The sequence below is a fragment of the Lemur catta genome, chromosome 10 (assembly GCF_020740605.2).
Source record: "Lemur catta isolate mLemCat1 chromosome 10, mLemCat1.pri, whole genome shotgun sequence".
Taxonomy (NCBI): domain Eukaryota; kingdom Metazoa; phylum Chordata; class Mammalia; order Primates; family Lemuridae; genus Lemur; species Lemur catta.
Genome location: NC_059137.1, coordinates 23,054,721 through 23,072,753, shown reverse-complemented (window position 1 = coordinate 23,072,753; position 18,033 = coordinate 23,054,721). Strand labels below are relative to the sequence as shown.

General features: G+C 36.2%; 1 protein-coding gene across 1 annotated transcript in view; it reads left to right on the top strand.

Moving 5' to 3' along the window:
• MUSK (muscle associated receptor tyrosine kinase) overlaps positions 1 to 18,033 on the top strand; it is a 93,620-nt gene that overhangs the window by 34,111 nt on the left and 41,476 nt on the right. Inside the window, exon 6 of the mRNA XM_045562207.1 lies at positions 13,647 to 13,771. Within this exon, the coding sequence (XP_045418163.1) occupies positions 13,647 to 13,771 (125 nt within the window). The remainder of the gene's footprint in view (positions 1 to 13,646; positions 13,772 to 18,033) is intronic.

Sequence of the window (18,033 nt, the reverse complement as noted above, 5' to 3'; positions counted from 1 at the left end):
TTGATGATGATGTATATTGACCTTCAATTCCATGTTTAAGACACTTTTGAGCATTTCCTGTAGAGCTGGTCTAGTAGTGATGAATTCCCTCAGTGTTTATTTATTTGGGAAGGACTTTATCTGTCTTTCATTTATGAATCTCATTCTTGTAAGTTGTAAACTTCTTAACTTCTTCGCTGATGGATTTTTTCTTTTAGCACTTTGAAAATGCCACCTCATTGTCTTCTGGCTTCTTTTTTGTTCGTTTGTTTGTTTGAGACAGAGTCTCACTCTGTTGCCCACAGGCTGGAGTGCCATGGCAACAGCCTAGCTCACAAGAACCTCAAACTGCTGGGCTCAAGCAATCCTTCTGCCTCAGCCTCCTGAGTAGCTGGGACTACAGGCATGTGCCACCATGCCCGGCTAATTTCTTTACACCCATATATATATATATATATGTGTGTATATATTTAGTAGAGACAGGGTCTCACTCTTGCTTAGGCTGGTCTTAAACTCCTGTGCTCAAACAATCCTCCTGCCTCGGCCTCCCAGAGTGCTAGGATTACAGGCATTAGCCACTGCACCCGGCCTGTCTTCTGGCTTCTAATGTTTCTGATGAGAAGTCTGCTCTTCGTCTGATGGGGTTTTTCTTATAGATGACTTGATGCTTTTTTCTTGCTAATTTTAAAATTCTGTCTTGCACTTCAATTTTAATCATTCTGATTATAACATGCTGTGTTGAAGTCCTTTTTGCAATGTATTTGCCTGGGGCTAGTTAAGCCTCCTATATCTGAATGTCTATCTAACTCTCTTGAAAGTCCTGGGAAGTTTTCACCAGTTATTTCCTTAAATAGGTTTTCTAAACTTTTTGATTTCTCTATCCCCTCAGGAATACCAATAATTCATAAGTTCAATCACTTCAGGTAGTCCCAGATGTCATGAAGGATTTGCTCATTCTTTTTCGTTCTTTTTTCTTCATTTTTATCTGACTGGATTATTTCAAAAGGCCTTCAAAAGTTGAAGACATTTATGATATGATGCTATAATTCTGACAAAGATTAAAATCATGTAAAATCTTCTCCATTCTTCTCAACTAATGCAAGAATCTTATCATTCTTTACCATCCCATCTAACATCATCTTTCCTCATCCCCTACCATCTTCCTTGGTATTACCCAAAAATTTTGTCTTAAAACATTGAATTGTTGTTCCATAGTAAAATAGTTCTACCAACACATGCCACTAATTTCTGTGGTCATCATTCCTTTCTCATGTCACTTTTTTCTTTTGTTTCCAATTTCTTATTTCTGAAATACATTCTTCATTCATTCTTTCAATGAGATCTGTGGGCAGTAGACTCTCTTTGTCTTTGTTTGAAAATGTCAGTATTTTACACTGATCATTCAGGTGAATATTAAAATCTAAGTTGATAGATATTTTCCTTCAGCATTATCCTATGTCGTCTTGTAAGGATTGATGACAAGTTTTCTGTCATTCTAACGATAATTCTTTGATAGGTAACCTAGTTCCTTTTTCTGGCAACTTTTACATTATTCTCTTTATCTTTGACAATCAGCACTTCTAATGTAATTTATCATGTGTCTGTTATTAGTTACCTATTTCTTTGTAACTAATTACATAAAAACTTAATGGTTTAAAACAACAGTAAACAATTATCACTTCATAGTTTCTACAAGTTAAGAATTCCAGAGTGGATTTGCGGGGCCACTCCCTGGATCATGTTTACAGTCAAGAGGTTGGCCAGTTCTGCAGTCATCTGAAATATTGACTGGGCTGGATCGAATGTGGTTCACTCACAAGTTGTTGCAAGTTGATGCTGGTTGGGGCAAAGCCTCCATTCTCCACCATGTGAGTCTCTCCACAGACTGTTGAATATCCTCACAATATGGTGTCTTGCTTGCCTTATAGTGGACTTCTTCCGCATTCTATTTGTTAGAAGTGAGTCACTAAGTCCAGCCCACCTCCAAGGAGAGAAATTACACTGCACTTTTCCAAGGGAAGGTTTGTACCACATTTTAAAACCACAACAGTGTCAAATTATTTTTACTAATGCTCCTCTGTACTCATTGCCACAGTGGTTTACAATTCCACTGTCTCTTGAAAACACTAGGCAGTTTTAAAGTACTTATGAAAAATACTGATCCTCAGGTCCTAGGCCAGAAATTCTGATTCAGTAATTTTAGTTGTGTAGCAAGCATTTAATTGTTGGTTTGTTTTAAGCTTTATAAGTGATTCTGATGAATTTCAAGTTTTAAAAGCCACCACTTTAAATCATATGGGGATTCAGATATTTCTTCAAATCTAGAAAATCTCAACCATTATCTCTTTAAATATAATCTTTTTGCTCTTCTTTTCTCTGTCACACTCCTATAAGAGCTTTAAATCTGTTCTGCCCATTTCTTAGTTAATCTGTCACATTTTTGTTTCTTTTTCTCTCTGGAATGAGGGCTGTATAATTTCTTAAGTACCATCTTCTGATTCACTAATTCTTCATTTGACCTTCTCCAAGCTTGAGTTTACCATATCTGTTGTATATATGTTTAAGTTCAGTTATTAGATTTTTAAATTCTAGCATTTCTACTGTTTTTATGATTATTTGTTTATATTTCAATTTTACTTGTTTCATAATTTCATGTTCTTTTTTTAAGCAGAAATATTTATTAATTTTTTGAGGTTCTTAAACTTTCTTTTTGCACTGCTTTATTTTCTTCCAGAGTAAGTTAATTCCCCAAATGCTGAATTCATTGATTTTCTTAGCATTTGTTTTACTTTGCTATCTGTTTGTGCTTTAAAATTATGATTTGCAACTTCAAATCTTTTATCATCCCTCTGAAATAATTTCTCCCTTTTCCAGTAATTTTTGAAGTTGCCTTTATGAAGGCTTCCAGTTCTTTCATTCCAAATAAGGTGATACAGAGGGAAATTTTAGGGCCCCCCTTCTGTAACTTTTTGGAGTTCAACCCAGATTCGGTCACCAAGACAGCTGAAAGCATATCATACATTTGAGCTAGAAGATTATGACTGCTTCTTTCTTCTTCCCTCTTTCACAAATAAGGAAGCTTTACTCCTGCCTTTTGTTTTCAAGCAGTGAGCCTCCAATACCCTACCCCAGGTGATGCACTTCTAGTTAAATCAAACCCCTTTCCCTGTTTAGAGAACCCAAGCTCCTACTTATCAATTGTGTTTGTCTACTTTCTTATATACTAAGATATTCATCTTGTTTTTGAACATGGCTTTGTCTTTTTAGGTAGCAAAAAATTATATCTTCTTTATTACTGCTATGTATTTATTCTAGCTAGATGACTTTGCATTGTGATCTCATAGCACCATCTGGATTAATAGTCTTCATGCTATAATTATTATAAATATATAAATTCTATTAGTGGGATATATTAAAAATATATATTATTATTTAAAAGAAGTGAAAGGTATTGATATTTAAAAGTGATATTTTTATCCATCTAGAAAACACAAGAATATCAACTCCAAAATTACTTTAATTAACATGATAACTAATACTATTTACAAATAAAACACACACGTGCACACATATTAATAGCAGAGATATACCCTATTAGAAATTAATTGTATATCCGTACTTTTAACCAGGCAGCCTAGATCCAGAGCCTGTTCTATTAACCTTTATGCTATATGCCACTACATGATTTATCACTTATATTGAGTTGGTCCTAATCATTGAGATAAGAAATGGACTAGTATACGTGGAAGCTCTCTGGAATGCCTACGTTCAAAGGAGCTCTTTCATACATATCTCAAATTCTTTCCTTTCATGATTTTAGTATTTGATTATTGCTCAAACCTTTCCAAAACACCTCTCCAACACTCTCCCAAGGGAGGGCTAACCAGATCTTATTTGGCTTAACTTCCCAATTCTGTTTGCTTTACTTGCATTTTTTTCTCATAATAACTTCATTACCAGAAAGAGGAGGTCCCAATGCCATCCAACAAAGACCAAAAAATGTGTGATTTCAGCTTCCTCTGAGACCTCAACTTTATGTAGCCAAATTCCTATTATCTTCTTGGCTCCTGTCACTCTTGTGGTGAAAAGAATTCAAACCTTCCTACGATTCTGCCTGTTTTCTGGTTTTATCTCTTTCCACAAGGTCTACATGTCCTGTATGATTTTACTAAGTGTATTCCTTTTATTTCTATCAGGGAATCTTGATGGCTTTTCCTTTTCCTATATAACAATACAGTTCCTCTTCAAATTCCTTCTCTAATTAACTAGTACAGTGAATTGAGCAGGAAAAACTTCTTTTATCCTTCTTAGAATCAAATCACACACACACACAAACATTCACATTCAAAATTGGGGAGATAGACTTTAATAAGAGCAAGAGTAACAATGAGTGTTGGATATTCATGATTTTCAATGGAATTAATGAGATAAATGTATTATATGACTGTAAATAAAAATTTTTGCAAATTTATATTCTTAGCAGTACAGTATTTTGAAAGAGTCTTGCTATTCTTTAAATCTGTTAGCCTTTGTGTGTGTGTTAGTTTTAGCTCTGAGTACCACAAGAGCACAAGAGGAACTGATAAGTGCAAAAGCGAGCAATCAGAACAGTGTACAGTAGTTATCAAACTTAGAAATATGAAATGTTTGATGGATTTTTTTTTTTTATTCTTGTCTGGGGAATAGAAGCAGGAAATAGGTCTCCTAAACGGTAATTATAAGGAGGCTGGTTGTGGTTTGGTTTGATTTAGAGAATATTCTTGTTCTTTCTTTTTTTTTAAAAACACGGTTGATGGAACTAGGTTGCTGCTATGGTACTGAGTTCCCCATAAATAAAAGTTTTCAAGAAAATTGTGGATTACTATTTAACTTCGATGTTGAAGTGAAGTGAATGGATTATATCTCAGACTATTCCAATAAGGGCAGTCATTGATTCTCTACTCTAAATGTCCAACTAGACAATTCCAACAAAGTAGAAGTAAAATGCCCCATTAATCCAACTGGCAATGAACTGTTTTTTAAAATAAGTATTTTCTTTTTTCTGCAAGAGACTCTGCTGAATTTTAGGGGAAAAAAACCCAAGAGCAAAAGTCTGATACTAACCCCGGTATGATTCTAACCTTAATCCCCCTAAAGAAGATTACAAATCAATTTGGAAGACAAGAACAATGCATTATATGTAAAGCAGTTAAATGAGAATTTAGCAATTAAGTGGGAGTAAAGACTATGAGGCAGAAGATTTAAAAACCAATACTCGTACTTGATAAGTGGTGATTGATATGTGATAAATAAAAAAAAACACTTCGTCAAGAGGAACCATGGTAGGCCAGGCAAGCAGGATACATGGAAAAACTAGTACTACCATTTGACCTTGAAATGACTAACAAGCTCATACACTGAATAAGTGTACCGAAGCTTAAATATTAATAGGTGTTACAGATTTTTCTTGCATAATTTTCTCTAATTTAAAGTAACCTCAATTATGTGTGCATGCATGTGAATGTGTGTATATTAATGCATAAGCATATACAAATATGTATGTATAAAGATGTATATTTGAATTTATGCACAGAAAGAAATTTTAATAGTGTATAAATGAAAGGATAATTTCTGGTAGAAATTCTAAGCTTCCTCCTAGGAAAATGACAAATCTTAGACACTCATTCGTCTCGAGTTGGTTCCTATTTATCTGCAGGGGAGGCAATAAGCATATCTTTTTAAAATTTTGCACTGCTTCCAATCCCAAACAAATCAGCAAAATGACAAATGTCACAACAACAACAAAAATGAAAAATATCAAAGGAAAATCAGCATTGTCCAAAACTGGGCCTATGCTCAAATATAGTTCAAGTATAGTCCTGTATAAATCAGTGGAGTGAAACTGAAAGGAGACCCAGAATTCACCTGCACTGGCTCTAGAACCCTGAAAAAGTGTAAGGTACAGGAAGAAAATGGCAAGTGAATAAGAGTCCCAAAATTTACTGACACTCTTTAACTTTAATGATATAAAATTCTGGAGATACAACAGCCAAGGAACAGAGATAATTAGTATTGCTGTAGGAGTCCCATGGCCATCCCAACCACTTTTAACTAGTTACTTGGCTGATAACAAAAAAAAAAAAAGAAAGGAAGAAAGAAAAAAAAAAAAAACACTTTTTCCCCAAGCTTGGAAACAAGCACATTGCTCTGAACAACTAGAAAGACATGCCCCTCACAAAGGCATTCCAGTGCAATTTTTCAGGCCAGATCTGGCCTACCCATGGACTATATTTATTTCTTCTGATTAAGGTCTGTTATGCAAACAGGGAATTTGCTGTTTCCAAGTATCTAGATGACCAATTTTAAGGATGGAAGAAACTAATATTTACCTAATACCTATGCTTTACCAGGCCCTGTTGGGAATGTTGTGAAAAACAATTTCTTCACTTAGAGGTACACTTGACAATTTATAAATCTCCTCTCCACCATAAATGCATTCAGTTTAGAGGTTTTAAGTAGTCTGTAACCATGATACTTAACAAAGCAAACAAATAATCCCATTAACTGGTGAGTGGAGATGGGGCAAGTTCAGACAGTAAAATCTAAATGGGAAATTGTAAATTCACTTAAATTTAAGAGGACTGGGTGTTAAGTATGAAAATGAGACCATTTCACTGTGACACTAGGTTAGACCAGGAGACTCAACGTCTGAAAATGAGGTTGAATTCCTGACTCTGCACTTGCCCCAAATCTCTAAGTCTCAGATTCTTTGGAAAATGAGCTAGTTTGTGTGTGTGTGTGGGGGGGGGGGGGGGTATTCATTATTTATTAATGACAAATATTCCACATCCATAATTCTCTCATGTCAGAGGTTCTTTTTGAGATGGTACTGTCAGGCTTGGCCAGTTGGAGAAGGGAAGGGAGTCATCTGACTCCCCCATCGTGTGGATACCCCACAGATATAGCACAGGTTTTAAACTGGCCATTAAAACTGCCTGTGGGCTTGTCAACTGCAGCCACGATCATCTGGATGAACACATGGTCCTTGGCACCAATAATGTAGTTGTTGGCGGGACATTTCCGCTAAATGTACAGGTCTACAAACTCAGGCTAGATGATATCAATTATGTCCAATCACAGAGATATGGTGAGAGTTAAATGTATAATGTGCATGAAAATATCCATAATCTGTGAAGAACTATGGAATTATATTCTTGTCATTAAAAATTGTTAACAACAGCATCACCATGTTTTACTTATAAACAAATATTGCAGTTGGCTTATCAGTAACTCTAAGAAAGATCTAAATTGTCACGAACAAATGAAACTTTAGAAAAGAAAAATAAAGCTCCATGTGGGGTCTACATCTGATAGGGTTATATTAAACATTCTGGAACAATTACTTTGGTTTTTGTTGTCTCTCTTCTTGGATTTTTAAAAATTTATAAATTCTCGATCCTTTCTATCCAATTTTGGACATTTTACTTGGTCCTGAGTATTTTGCTTCATTGGTATGTTCCTACAAGATAATGATTTTCTCCTCTCTGCTCTCTGAGCAGCCTCTCTGTTGATACAGAGTCGCAGATCTCTGTTGGTGGTAGGTTCTGTTCTGCAGAAAACCCCTAATCCTCTGTTTACCACAACATGAGTCTATTGCCATAGAAATGATAGCTGAGATCCCAGATTCAACGCACTGACTTCACAGCAGGGCCTGGTAAGAGGAGAAGTTAAGTTACAAGGGGGAACACAATGTATGAGAATAGTGTGCACTCTGTTGCCTTAGAAAAAAAGAGTAATTGTCCATGTTAACGTAAAAATTCATGAACGAGCTACATTGTTGGGTATGCTGTAGTTTATTTTCTGTATAATACTGTCTGACTAAAAGTAATAATTTGAATCTTATGCCATTTAATTCTCTGCTTTCAAAAGGTCAGCAGTTTCCCTCGATTGCATTTGTTTCTTATTGAAATAAGAAACAAGCAGCTTCTAATTAATCTTGTTGCACAACTGATGTTTCTGTGGCCAAAGATTTCTCTTTTTATGATGTGTTGTTTTGTTTGCGTGTTTATTGTGTTTGTTTGTTTGTTTTGTCTTGTTTCTATTAATAGAAGAAAGTGAACCTGAGCAAGATATTAAAGGTATTTGTTTTTTTTCTTTCTGCATGGCTTCTTTTTAAATGTGTGGTTCTTTTCAATTGTTTATTTTGTTCTGACCTTATAAACAGTTTTAAGTGCCATTATTTTGTTAAGAAATAACAAGCAACATATGAAGACTATTAAATCATGGCATTTAACAGAATTATTAAATGATCTACTTTATTATATAATATGCTTACTGACCATTTACATTTCTTAAGGCAAGACTAAGCCAACAGAGGTATTTAAATATGGTGTCCCGAACTCTGGAAATACAAACAAAATAAAATAAAATAAATCAGTACAAAAATCCCACATAGATGGGAAAAGAAAGTTACCCTTTGATTAAAAGACTCTTTGGCTAGAGGGATTTACAATTTTTGGAGAAATGTTAAAATGTCAAGGTGCCAGCTTAGGTTTTTACTGTCATTGCAAAAGCATGAAGAGTATTATGCAGTTGCTCCATCAATAAAAATTAAGTTATCTCATTTAAATTGCACATAGACATATATATTTAGTGGAATATATTTAGAGGGAAGTAGCTGGAAATCAAATTTGTTTGGGAAAAACCCTATTGTAGAAAAATAGTTTTCCATCAAAAAAAGTAATTTGCATCCTGATTAAGCCCCCCACCCTTTGTACTCTAACCTAAGCTTTGATAATTTAGGGATGAAATTCACAAGTTCTCCTGTAATAGGGTTTGACTCTGGAAGTTAATCTTAGACTGGTATTATTTTAAACAGTACACCTTTATCTTGGTATCTTACATGAAGTACTTAAAATGTTTTCCTATTTCTAAATACTAGGTTGCTTACAACTAAAATGCAATTAAAAGCATTTCACCCTGGTCCTGAGTGAAATTTTTTTTTTAGTTTTTTTTCTCCAACTTATACCTATCAGTCATTGCTGATTTGAACCATGTAACCTAAAAACCGTCTTTCAGGAAAGCTAGAAAATAATAAAGAAGCAAGAGAAAATAAAGTTCCGTGGGAGCTCTTTGTGTCCTTTGAAATAATGGCTCAGAAAATAGAAATTGATAAGAGACTTAAGTATTCCTCTGGCACTGTTCCCTTGCCAAGAAAAGAGAGGTAGTTCATCTCAAGCCAAACTACTCATTAATTTCAGGAAGTAATTTGAGTCCCCTGTCTCTTGAGATTTCTATTACACTCCAGTGCAATTTCAGAATGAGTAATGGCTTTATCTCCTTAATATATAGGACCCCTTAAGATGACAATCAGAAATAAAACTGATTATGGATCTGAAAGTGCTTTGAGAAATGGAGAAAGAAAGAGAAAGAAGGAAAGAGAGATGGAGAATATAATATGGTTATGTTATAAAAGGCTTTGAAATTGCTGGCTGTTTAAGATTCTCTTCTTGCAGTTAGCACTGCAAATCTGCCCAGGAGAAATGAAAGCCCAAAACTCATTAATTCATCTCACGAGAGAAAACCCAGAGATCAGTATATTGCCCATGTCTATTTTCCATGTTGCAGATGAACAATAATTTGCCGGCCCCACAGGAAAGCCAAGTGGCAAAGAGGTCACAGCGAATTAGAGAATGATGGAATAAGACTGTGTTACAGAAAGAAGAGTTTGATAACTTTTTTCTTTAAAAATCCATATAAAAGCAGTTATGAGCATTTTCCAACTTACTAAGTAATTTCACACCCCTTCTATTAAGTAGTTTAATTGTTTATGTAACAAAAACACTTTTATGTTTTCTTTCATACAAATAAAATGCAAAATAGGGACTTTCAATGCCCATTTTATTTGATAAGCATATCACATTACTTTTTAAATTGATGGCTTAGAAAAGTATGTTCAGTTTGTGGCTACTACTAAAATAATGGGATTTACTGTTGACCTATATTCAGGTTTATTATTGCAAGTGCAATATTGTTCATGGAAGTTAGTCTGGTGTTTATTTTTAATTGCAACTGACTTTATTGTTTGCAATGCTTGATAAATGTATTGGGATTTCTTTCATCACCATTTCACCTTTTGTATTTGTAAACAGTAACAAATAGAGATGGGTAAAAATATATCAGCTTTATTGCTGATAAGGCTGGATTGAAACATAAAGATTTCTACTCCACATAAGAATTAGACTAATATAACTTCTTTTTCTTCCTCCTCCTCACTCCCTCCCCACACTTTCCCCTTTCACTCCTAGTTGTAGAATTAAGAAGCACTGACCGGTGAAATTTACTCACCACAGATCAACCCCACACCCTTCTATATAAGCAGGATGGCCCAGAGAAGGGCTGAGATATACATAACATCTACAAATCCCTTTCCCCCAGTCTCACCAGAGAAGTCATTTATTCATTTATTCATTCATTCAGCAAATATTTATTGAGTGCCTACCACGTACCATGCAGAGTTCTGGAAATAGATACAGATACGTAGATAGATATATCAGTCAGCCCAGGTTCCTGAACAAAGCAAGCCTTGCCCTTGTGATGCTTACATTCCAGAGGGGAGAGACTGCCCCAAATCAGATAAATAAATAAACCAGTGGTTACTAAATAAATCAGAGAGTGATGAGTGCTATGAAGAAACATGAACAAGGGTAAGGGGAATGAGGATGAGAAAGCATTTATGATAAGGAGACATTTGAATAGAAACCCAAAAGCATCTGCAACCTGCTTTAAGAAGAGAGGAAGCCTGGGTGGAAGCTATCTTTCAATAGTGAAAAAGAAAGGAGTTGAGTTTCTATTTTGTCTTTTGGAGGGAATGTGAGAGTGTAGGAAAAAACAGCTGTTGTTTTTTCCCTCTTTACCACTGCTCTTCACAAAATCCATGATCAGCCAGGAGTACATCTATCGTCTTCTGGGAGGAGACCAGCTGTTTATCAGCACAGTCTCACGTTCATGAAGCTACCTACACACCAGCTGTACTCCTTTACATACCCTCCTGGGCCCCACTGAGCCCCCAGAAGATTCTGCTATAGGGCAGCGTAGTATATTAATGAAGTTAACTCCAAAGTCACATCGAGCTCTACAGTGATAATTGACTCTCTATTTTAATTACTCTTCCACTTTATGCTTAGCTGCATTGTGCAATATGGATAATCAGAGATTTTGCAATGAGCCCAAATGATATTCTAAATAATATAGTACCAGCCAAAAGAGGAAAAAAAGCTATAAATTAGAACAAAATTAAACCTCTCTGATTACTAAATTTCCAGGAAGAATTTAAAGTCCACAAATTAAAACTCTTGGCTTTATAAATTAAAGCAACAAAAAATAACCTAGATTTTATTTTTCTCAGATTTTTTATTCAGCTCATCTTCAGCCAGAAAGCTTTTGTTCAAGTTCAAGGGTGCAGTCAATGTTATTAGAACACTCTTCTGGCACATATGAGATTGAAATGATCCAACTCCAAATCTCTCAAGGATCCTACTTGTTTTAGGTTCTGAGGAAATGGGACCCATAAGATAATCATTGCAGTAATCTCACAAAAAGCTTAGGATAGAAACACAAGCACAGCCCCAACCCCTACAAGAGTTATTTCAGCCAAATGATGCATGTAAACTCAAATATCTATATTATTGTTACCAGAAAACATTAGAAGAGTACCTGGATGGCACCCTTGCTAGGATGCAAGGATATCAGTCAGTGTTAGTTGTCAAGAGTTTACAACTTGTGAATTTAGACTAAGTTGGGAGGATAAGAATTCAAATAGAGCACATATTGTATTGGGGTAATATGCTTCTTAAGTCTCTTTTAATCTATAATCGTTCACTCTTCCTTTTTTTTCCCCTTCATGCTATTTATTTGTTGAGGAAACTAAGTAATTTGCCCTGTTAAATTTTCTACATTCTGAATTTGATTGAATTCCATCTCTCCATGGTGTTCTTGAACATATCCTTCAACCCTCTAACTTTTGTAGATTGGTCATTAGACCCTAGGACTTACTTAAAATCAGGCTCAATTTTGGGTTTTGGGGGGCAGATTCAGCTGTATATTAAACACATGATACTGTTTTATTTTTTGTTATTTGTTTCTTTAAACCGCTGGTTGCCTTGAAGATAGCACCTTTCTTGCTTTTCATTTCTCCTGGCTTTTGGGCCCAACATTTGTATATCTATTAAATAAAATGTTCTAGATTCCATCTCTTAGAGTCCTCAATATAAAAAGACAGGAAGTCAGATTAATTCAAATCTTCAAAAAGCATCTAGCTGTCAATCAAATCATTTCTTCCTTTATCTCTTTGAATTATGTCATCCTTTTTGAGAGGTATTTAACAATCAGGCCAACTTTCAACACAGCTCTGGGCTTGAACTCTCATTGTCCTACATATCTCCTGTCTAGTATATACCATATTTCCACACTTTAGAATCCAAACTTCACAAATTTCAAGTAACTAGAAGAACTAAGCTTCAAAGCATTATGTTAATTTAACTGAGGCTTTAATACTCTAATTTTATGTTCTGTGCTTAAGTCCTAGAAATCAAAATGCAGGAGCACAAAAGATAATAGTTACAGGATAATAGCCTATCATAAAGATTCCACAGTAGTTTGAAAGAAAACTGTATTTGCAGTGAGAAGACCTGAGTCCAGGTTCTTCACCCATCACTTTTATTACCTTGGGAAAGCAACTTATATCAACTGGAATTTGGTTCCCACATCTGTAAAATAAGAGCAGGAATCTAGTGTATCTCTGATGTCTCTTCGAAGTTTAATGATTCTGTGATTCTAAGTGTATTCCAATTTATTGTATGTTATGAGCCTCAAAGCCACTATTTAGTTAAAGGTAAAATTTCTTCTTACATCAAAAGAAACTCCTCTTATTTAATCAGTGGGGATTCAGCCTCAGAAAGGAATATGAATTACTCATTCTCTGGCCCACACTTTACCTAAAATATTCTTTTTCTTTTTTACCCAATATGTCATCTTACTATCTGAAAAATTTGACAGATTTTGTCTGTCCTCCCACTCTGATACAGATGAGGGTGTAAAGCATTAATTATTTTATTAATTAAATAAAATAGCATCTTGTGCTTACTTCAGTCAGGAACTCTGCTGGGTGATGAATACAACAGTGAACAAAACAGGCAAGGTTTCTGGTTTTAGTGTAACAGGGAAGGGAAATCATAGACAAGTAAAAAAATAAGTAAGATGATTTTAGACAGAGGCAAGGTCTGTAAAGACAGTACAACAGGATGATGCAAAGGAGAATGATGGAGAGGGTTACACTTTATGTTGGGTGATTAAGGAGAGCCATTCTGAGGACTGTCACTTAAACAGACACTTGAATGATACAAGTAACCTGCCACATGAGGACCCGGGGGATGAGTGTTCTAGACAGATGAAGAGCAAGAGCTAGCTCCTAAGTTGGGAGCAAGCCCAGTGTGTCCTGGAGTGATGTAAGGTCATGGCATAAAGGGCTTGGAGGCCAGGCCATGGCATCTGGTATTATCCTTAAGATAGGGGGAAATGCTGAATAATTTACACACAGGGAAACGTGGTCTGATTTGCATTTTGAAAAGCCACCCTAGGTTGGCCATTCCGTATTTGAGGGTCACTCACCACTTCTGTCTTCCTAACAGTTTTTGCCAGAATACTGCGGGCTCCTGAATCCCACAATGTCACCTTTGGCTCCTTTGTGACCCTGCGCTGTACAGCAACAGGCATGCCTGTCCCTACCATCACCTGGATTGAAAACGGAAATGCTGTGAGTGTCATATGTGTGGGGACTTGTCTGGGGAAGACCTATTTGTGGTGAATTTCAGGATAGACCATATATTTGTGGAGTTACCCTGATCTCCATCTTTGGTCCCACCTACACCACTTTTTAAGACTTCCAACATCTCTGTCCTACCCATTGCCATAGAAACTGAACTCCAGTAGTTTGCTTCTTTCCTTGTGTCATGGGGGAATAATAGAAAACCAAATTCTTTCTTTGTGTTTTATTTCCACAAAATATTTTTAGTTGGCTTCTTAGCTCATGCACACTCCTTCTTCCCTCACTTCCTAGCTGCTATTGTGACTCCTACAGGGTTGAGGTGGGAGGAAGGAAGGAGCAATAATTGGTGCAGGAAAGTCCTAATTTATCTGACATTCTTGTAAATTGGCTTTAGACCCTCTGTGCCTGCCAGGTATTTAAAACTGACTTTTTCCCTGTGGATACATTCATGATTCTTCAGAGATCAGGGAATATTAAGGATGACATCAGTGATGCATTTTTCTCAGCCTAACCATCTTCTGTTTAGCCCCCAATTTGTTATTTTATGGGAAGTCTCTGTTGAGGTCTAATCATCCCCAGAAGATCCTCTTGGGAGAATTGAAAATGACTCCAAATCACGTCTTCTATAAAACCATTGTATCTACAAACTCTGGGAGCCCAGACCGTTGATCAGAGCTACCTCCTCTTTATTCATTCCATTGGAGATGCTAGGCAGCCTGACTCTGCCCTTTGGATTTTATAAGTAGGAATTAGATAACTTGTCCACCATGTCTCCAAATTGCAGGTATGTTGGGGTCCCCAGGATCACATTCATGTTTGATGATTCCTTAGAAGGAATCACAGAAATCAGAAAAACTGTTGTACTTATGTTTACAGTTTATTCTAGGGAAAGGATACGGATTAAAATCAGTAAAGGAAAGTCAGTTTTCCCCTCCCAGTGAAGTTGTACAAACAGCACTTCATGCTCCCAGCACTGATGTGTGACAACATGTATAAAGTATTGCCAACCAGGGAAGCTCACCCTAGCCTTGGTGTTCAGAGTTTTTACTAGGGCTCAGGTACAGAGACATGGAGTGCTCAACATGACTAATCTTGGCTAGTGTTCTGCCCCTGCAAAGGTCAAATTGATACAATACACTTAGGATCTCAGGTATTTACCATAATTCACATTGTTAACATGAACTATCTGGCATGGCCCAAGGTCTCAGATATACAAAGACACTCTTATCAGTCAGGATACTCTAAGGGATCAGAGTTTATCTCCCAGGAGCTAGTCAAAGGCCAGACCTTTCTTTGGAATGAGCAGGTTTAAGCACTTCAAGCCCCCTGAGTTAACCCTTTAACCTTTACTGCACAGCAGGGGACATATAACACCTGTCCAGGTGGGCCTATCAAGGACACTCTTTTATGCTTTAAGGAGATGAGTGCATGTCCACATTCTTCTTTTGGGTGGGGGTCGGGTGAGGATGGCTCTGAATATGACTAAACAACCCAAACCTTGATAACTCATCTAACTGGTGCTCAGCTATTTTCATTTTCCACATCCTCCAGCACAGTCTCTCTCCAACTTTTTGGTATTTTGGCTATAGTGAACATATATTATTATATTATAATATATTAATGGTAGCACTTTGAAATCAAATGAGTGTCCCAAATTGTGTTTAATGCAGACATCACAACAAGAAAATGGGGGACTTTTTTTTAAAGCAGGCAAAACCTTATGATATGATTCAAATCATGTTAAGTGTTATTTCTACCCAATCTGAGGCATATACCTTCATGGACTTGAACTATTGCATATCCTCATGACTTTTTCTTCTCCAGGATAATATTAGTCTGCTAGAGATACCATAGCATAATACCATACTCTGAGTGGCTTAAACAAGAAAAATTTATTTTCTAATAGTTCTAAAGTTTGGAAGTTCAAGATCAAGGTTGGCTTCTGGTGAGGCTTCTCATCCTGACTTGCAGATGGCTTCACACAGCTATTTCTTGGGTCCTCACATGGTCTTCTCTCTATGTGTATGCACCCCTAGTGTCTTGGTATCTACAAGGATGAGCACCAAAAATCCCATAGTGTTTTTTCATAACATAATTTTTATACCTAAATATTTTTTATGCATCTCTTTTTTAGACCATTATAAGGTTTCCTCCACTGAATTAAACAGCAGCAACTAAAACTAGGGCAAATACTCTGAAAACCAAAACAAAAATAAAAAACAGACTTTAAGGCTGGATTGTTATTATGCTGTTAGTGCTTGGCATTCCGTAGATTTCAGAAGCATTTTGCAGCATGCAAGAAAGATAACCTTGAGGCATCTCCATATACTAAGTTAATTTTAATACTGTTTTTAAGTAAAGTTAAACAACCTAAAATATCAGAAAGAGAGAAGGGAAGAGGGGTCAGAAGACTGGGAGTGACGTTGCCTAGTCACCTAAGAGTTGTCCCCTTATTCAAAGGCATCTTGACAAGGATGAACCTTGAGAACATTATGCTAAGTGAAATATGCCAGACACCCAAAAAGACAACTACCAAATGATCTCACTTATATGTGGAATCTGAGAGTCGAACACAGAGTGGAATGGTGGTTACCAGGGGCTGGAGGATGGGGAAATGGAGAGATGTTGATCAAAGGGTACAAAGTTTCAGTTATGCAAGATGAATCAGTACTGGAGATGTAATGGGCAGTATGGTAACTAGAATGAACAATATTGTATTACATACTTGAAATTTGCTAAGAGGGTAGATCCTAAGTGTTCTCACCCCCCCCCCACACACACATAACTATGCGAGGTGATAGGTTGACTAGCTTGATTGCGATTATCATTTCATAGTGTATATGTATAGCAAAACATTAGCTGGTACACCTTAAATATATACAATTTACATTTGTCAGTTATACCCCCAGTAAGCTAAAAAAAATAAAGAATTAGAAATAAAATACTTAAATTTTTTAAAATGGAGTCTCAAAAAGGTAATGTCTGCTGTTTACTTGTACCCGGTCCCATCCTTGTCCCTGCAATTCTCTGTGTCTTAAGAAGACTGACTGGCTATAGCCTCAAATTATGAGAACTAGGAACAAGACAAGGGAAAGGGAAGAAAGGGAGGAAAAAGAAAGGTGTGGAAAACAAAGCTTGTCAGTGTGTGAAATTTTGGTGGATGTGATAAAATAGACTATCTTATGGCAAAACTTATAATTCACTTATTAGTGTTTTCACTATTGTTTCTGCTGAAGGTTTTTCTTTTCTGATACCTGAACAAAACAATTTTTCTCATAATTTGTTATTAAAATTGGGTTCATCTTATCTGTCTACCCTACGTCCCTTCAAAATATGGGTAAATCAACAAATGAATGCTACTTTTCCAGCGTGTAATTGAGGCATGGTAGAATGAGAAGTAGATGGGGAGTAGGGAGACTTAGGTCGTAAATGCTCCTCTTCAGCCAATGTGATTTTGAGGGAGTCCATTTACCTCTCAGACATTGATTTTCTGGTCTATACTGACACATATGTCAGTTGGCTGTCAGAAATGATCTTTAGTATGACATGAGGGCTAATGTTCTCCAATTTTGTTAAGTTACGATAAAGTAACTTGGAGTTCCTGTTGTTCTTTACTTCTCTATATTTCAAGTGTCATTTAAAATTTGAGTTCTGTTTGGCAATGTGTTTTGCGGCTCTTCTGTGGAAGCTGCTGTCTTCATCATAAACCTCTCAAGGTAGTATAAAGATACCTAAGAAAATTGGGAGACTGGCAGCAGAACTTTACTAATTTGTCTTACTATGTATAATAAAAACAGTAATAAAGAAGATGGAGAGACACGTTTTTAAGAAGTCAGTGTTTTCAAAAGTCTCATGAATTAAGAACTGGAAAATGAATGATTATTCTCTGCTGGAGTTCAGGAATTAAAAAAGTACGATAGCTTGAGTTGGTTTTGGTCATATTGAAACCCCCAACTTAATCATTCAAGATGTGACGCACAAACAGTAGAAGGCAAAGTAGATCCATCGCCTCAGCTTCTAAAACAGGAATAAAACAAACTAATAGTGACTTTCCTCCAGGAAGAAAGCAAAAGTACATCCGCAGTTCTTACGGTCATAGAGTATGTACTGCTCTTTCAGCCAAGTTTCATTCTTGGTAATACTACCCACGTCCAAAACGAAATCAAGATGACTTTGTCCCTACTGACGCAAATCACAGGAAATGGAGGCAAGTGCAGGCATTTGATGTGTAAAAGTAGCAAACCAGAAAG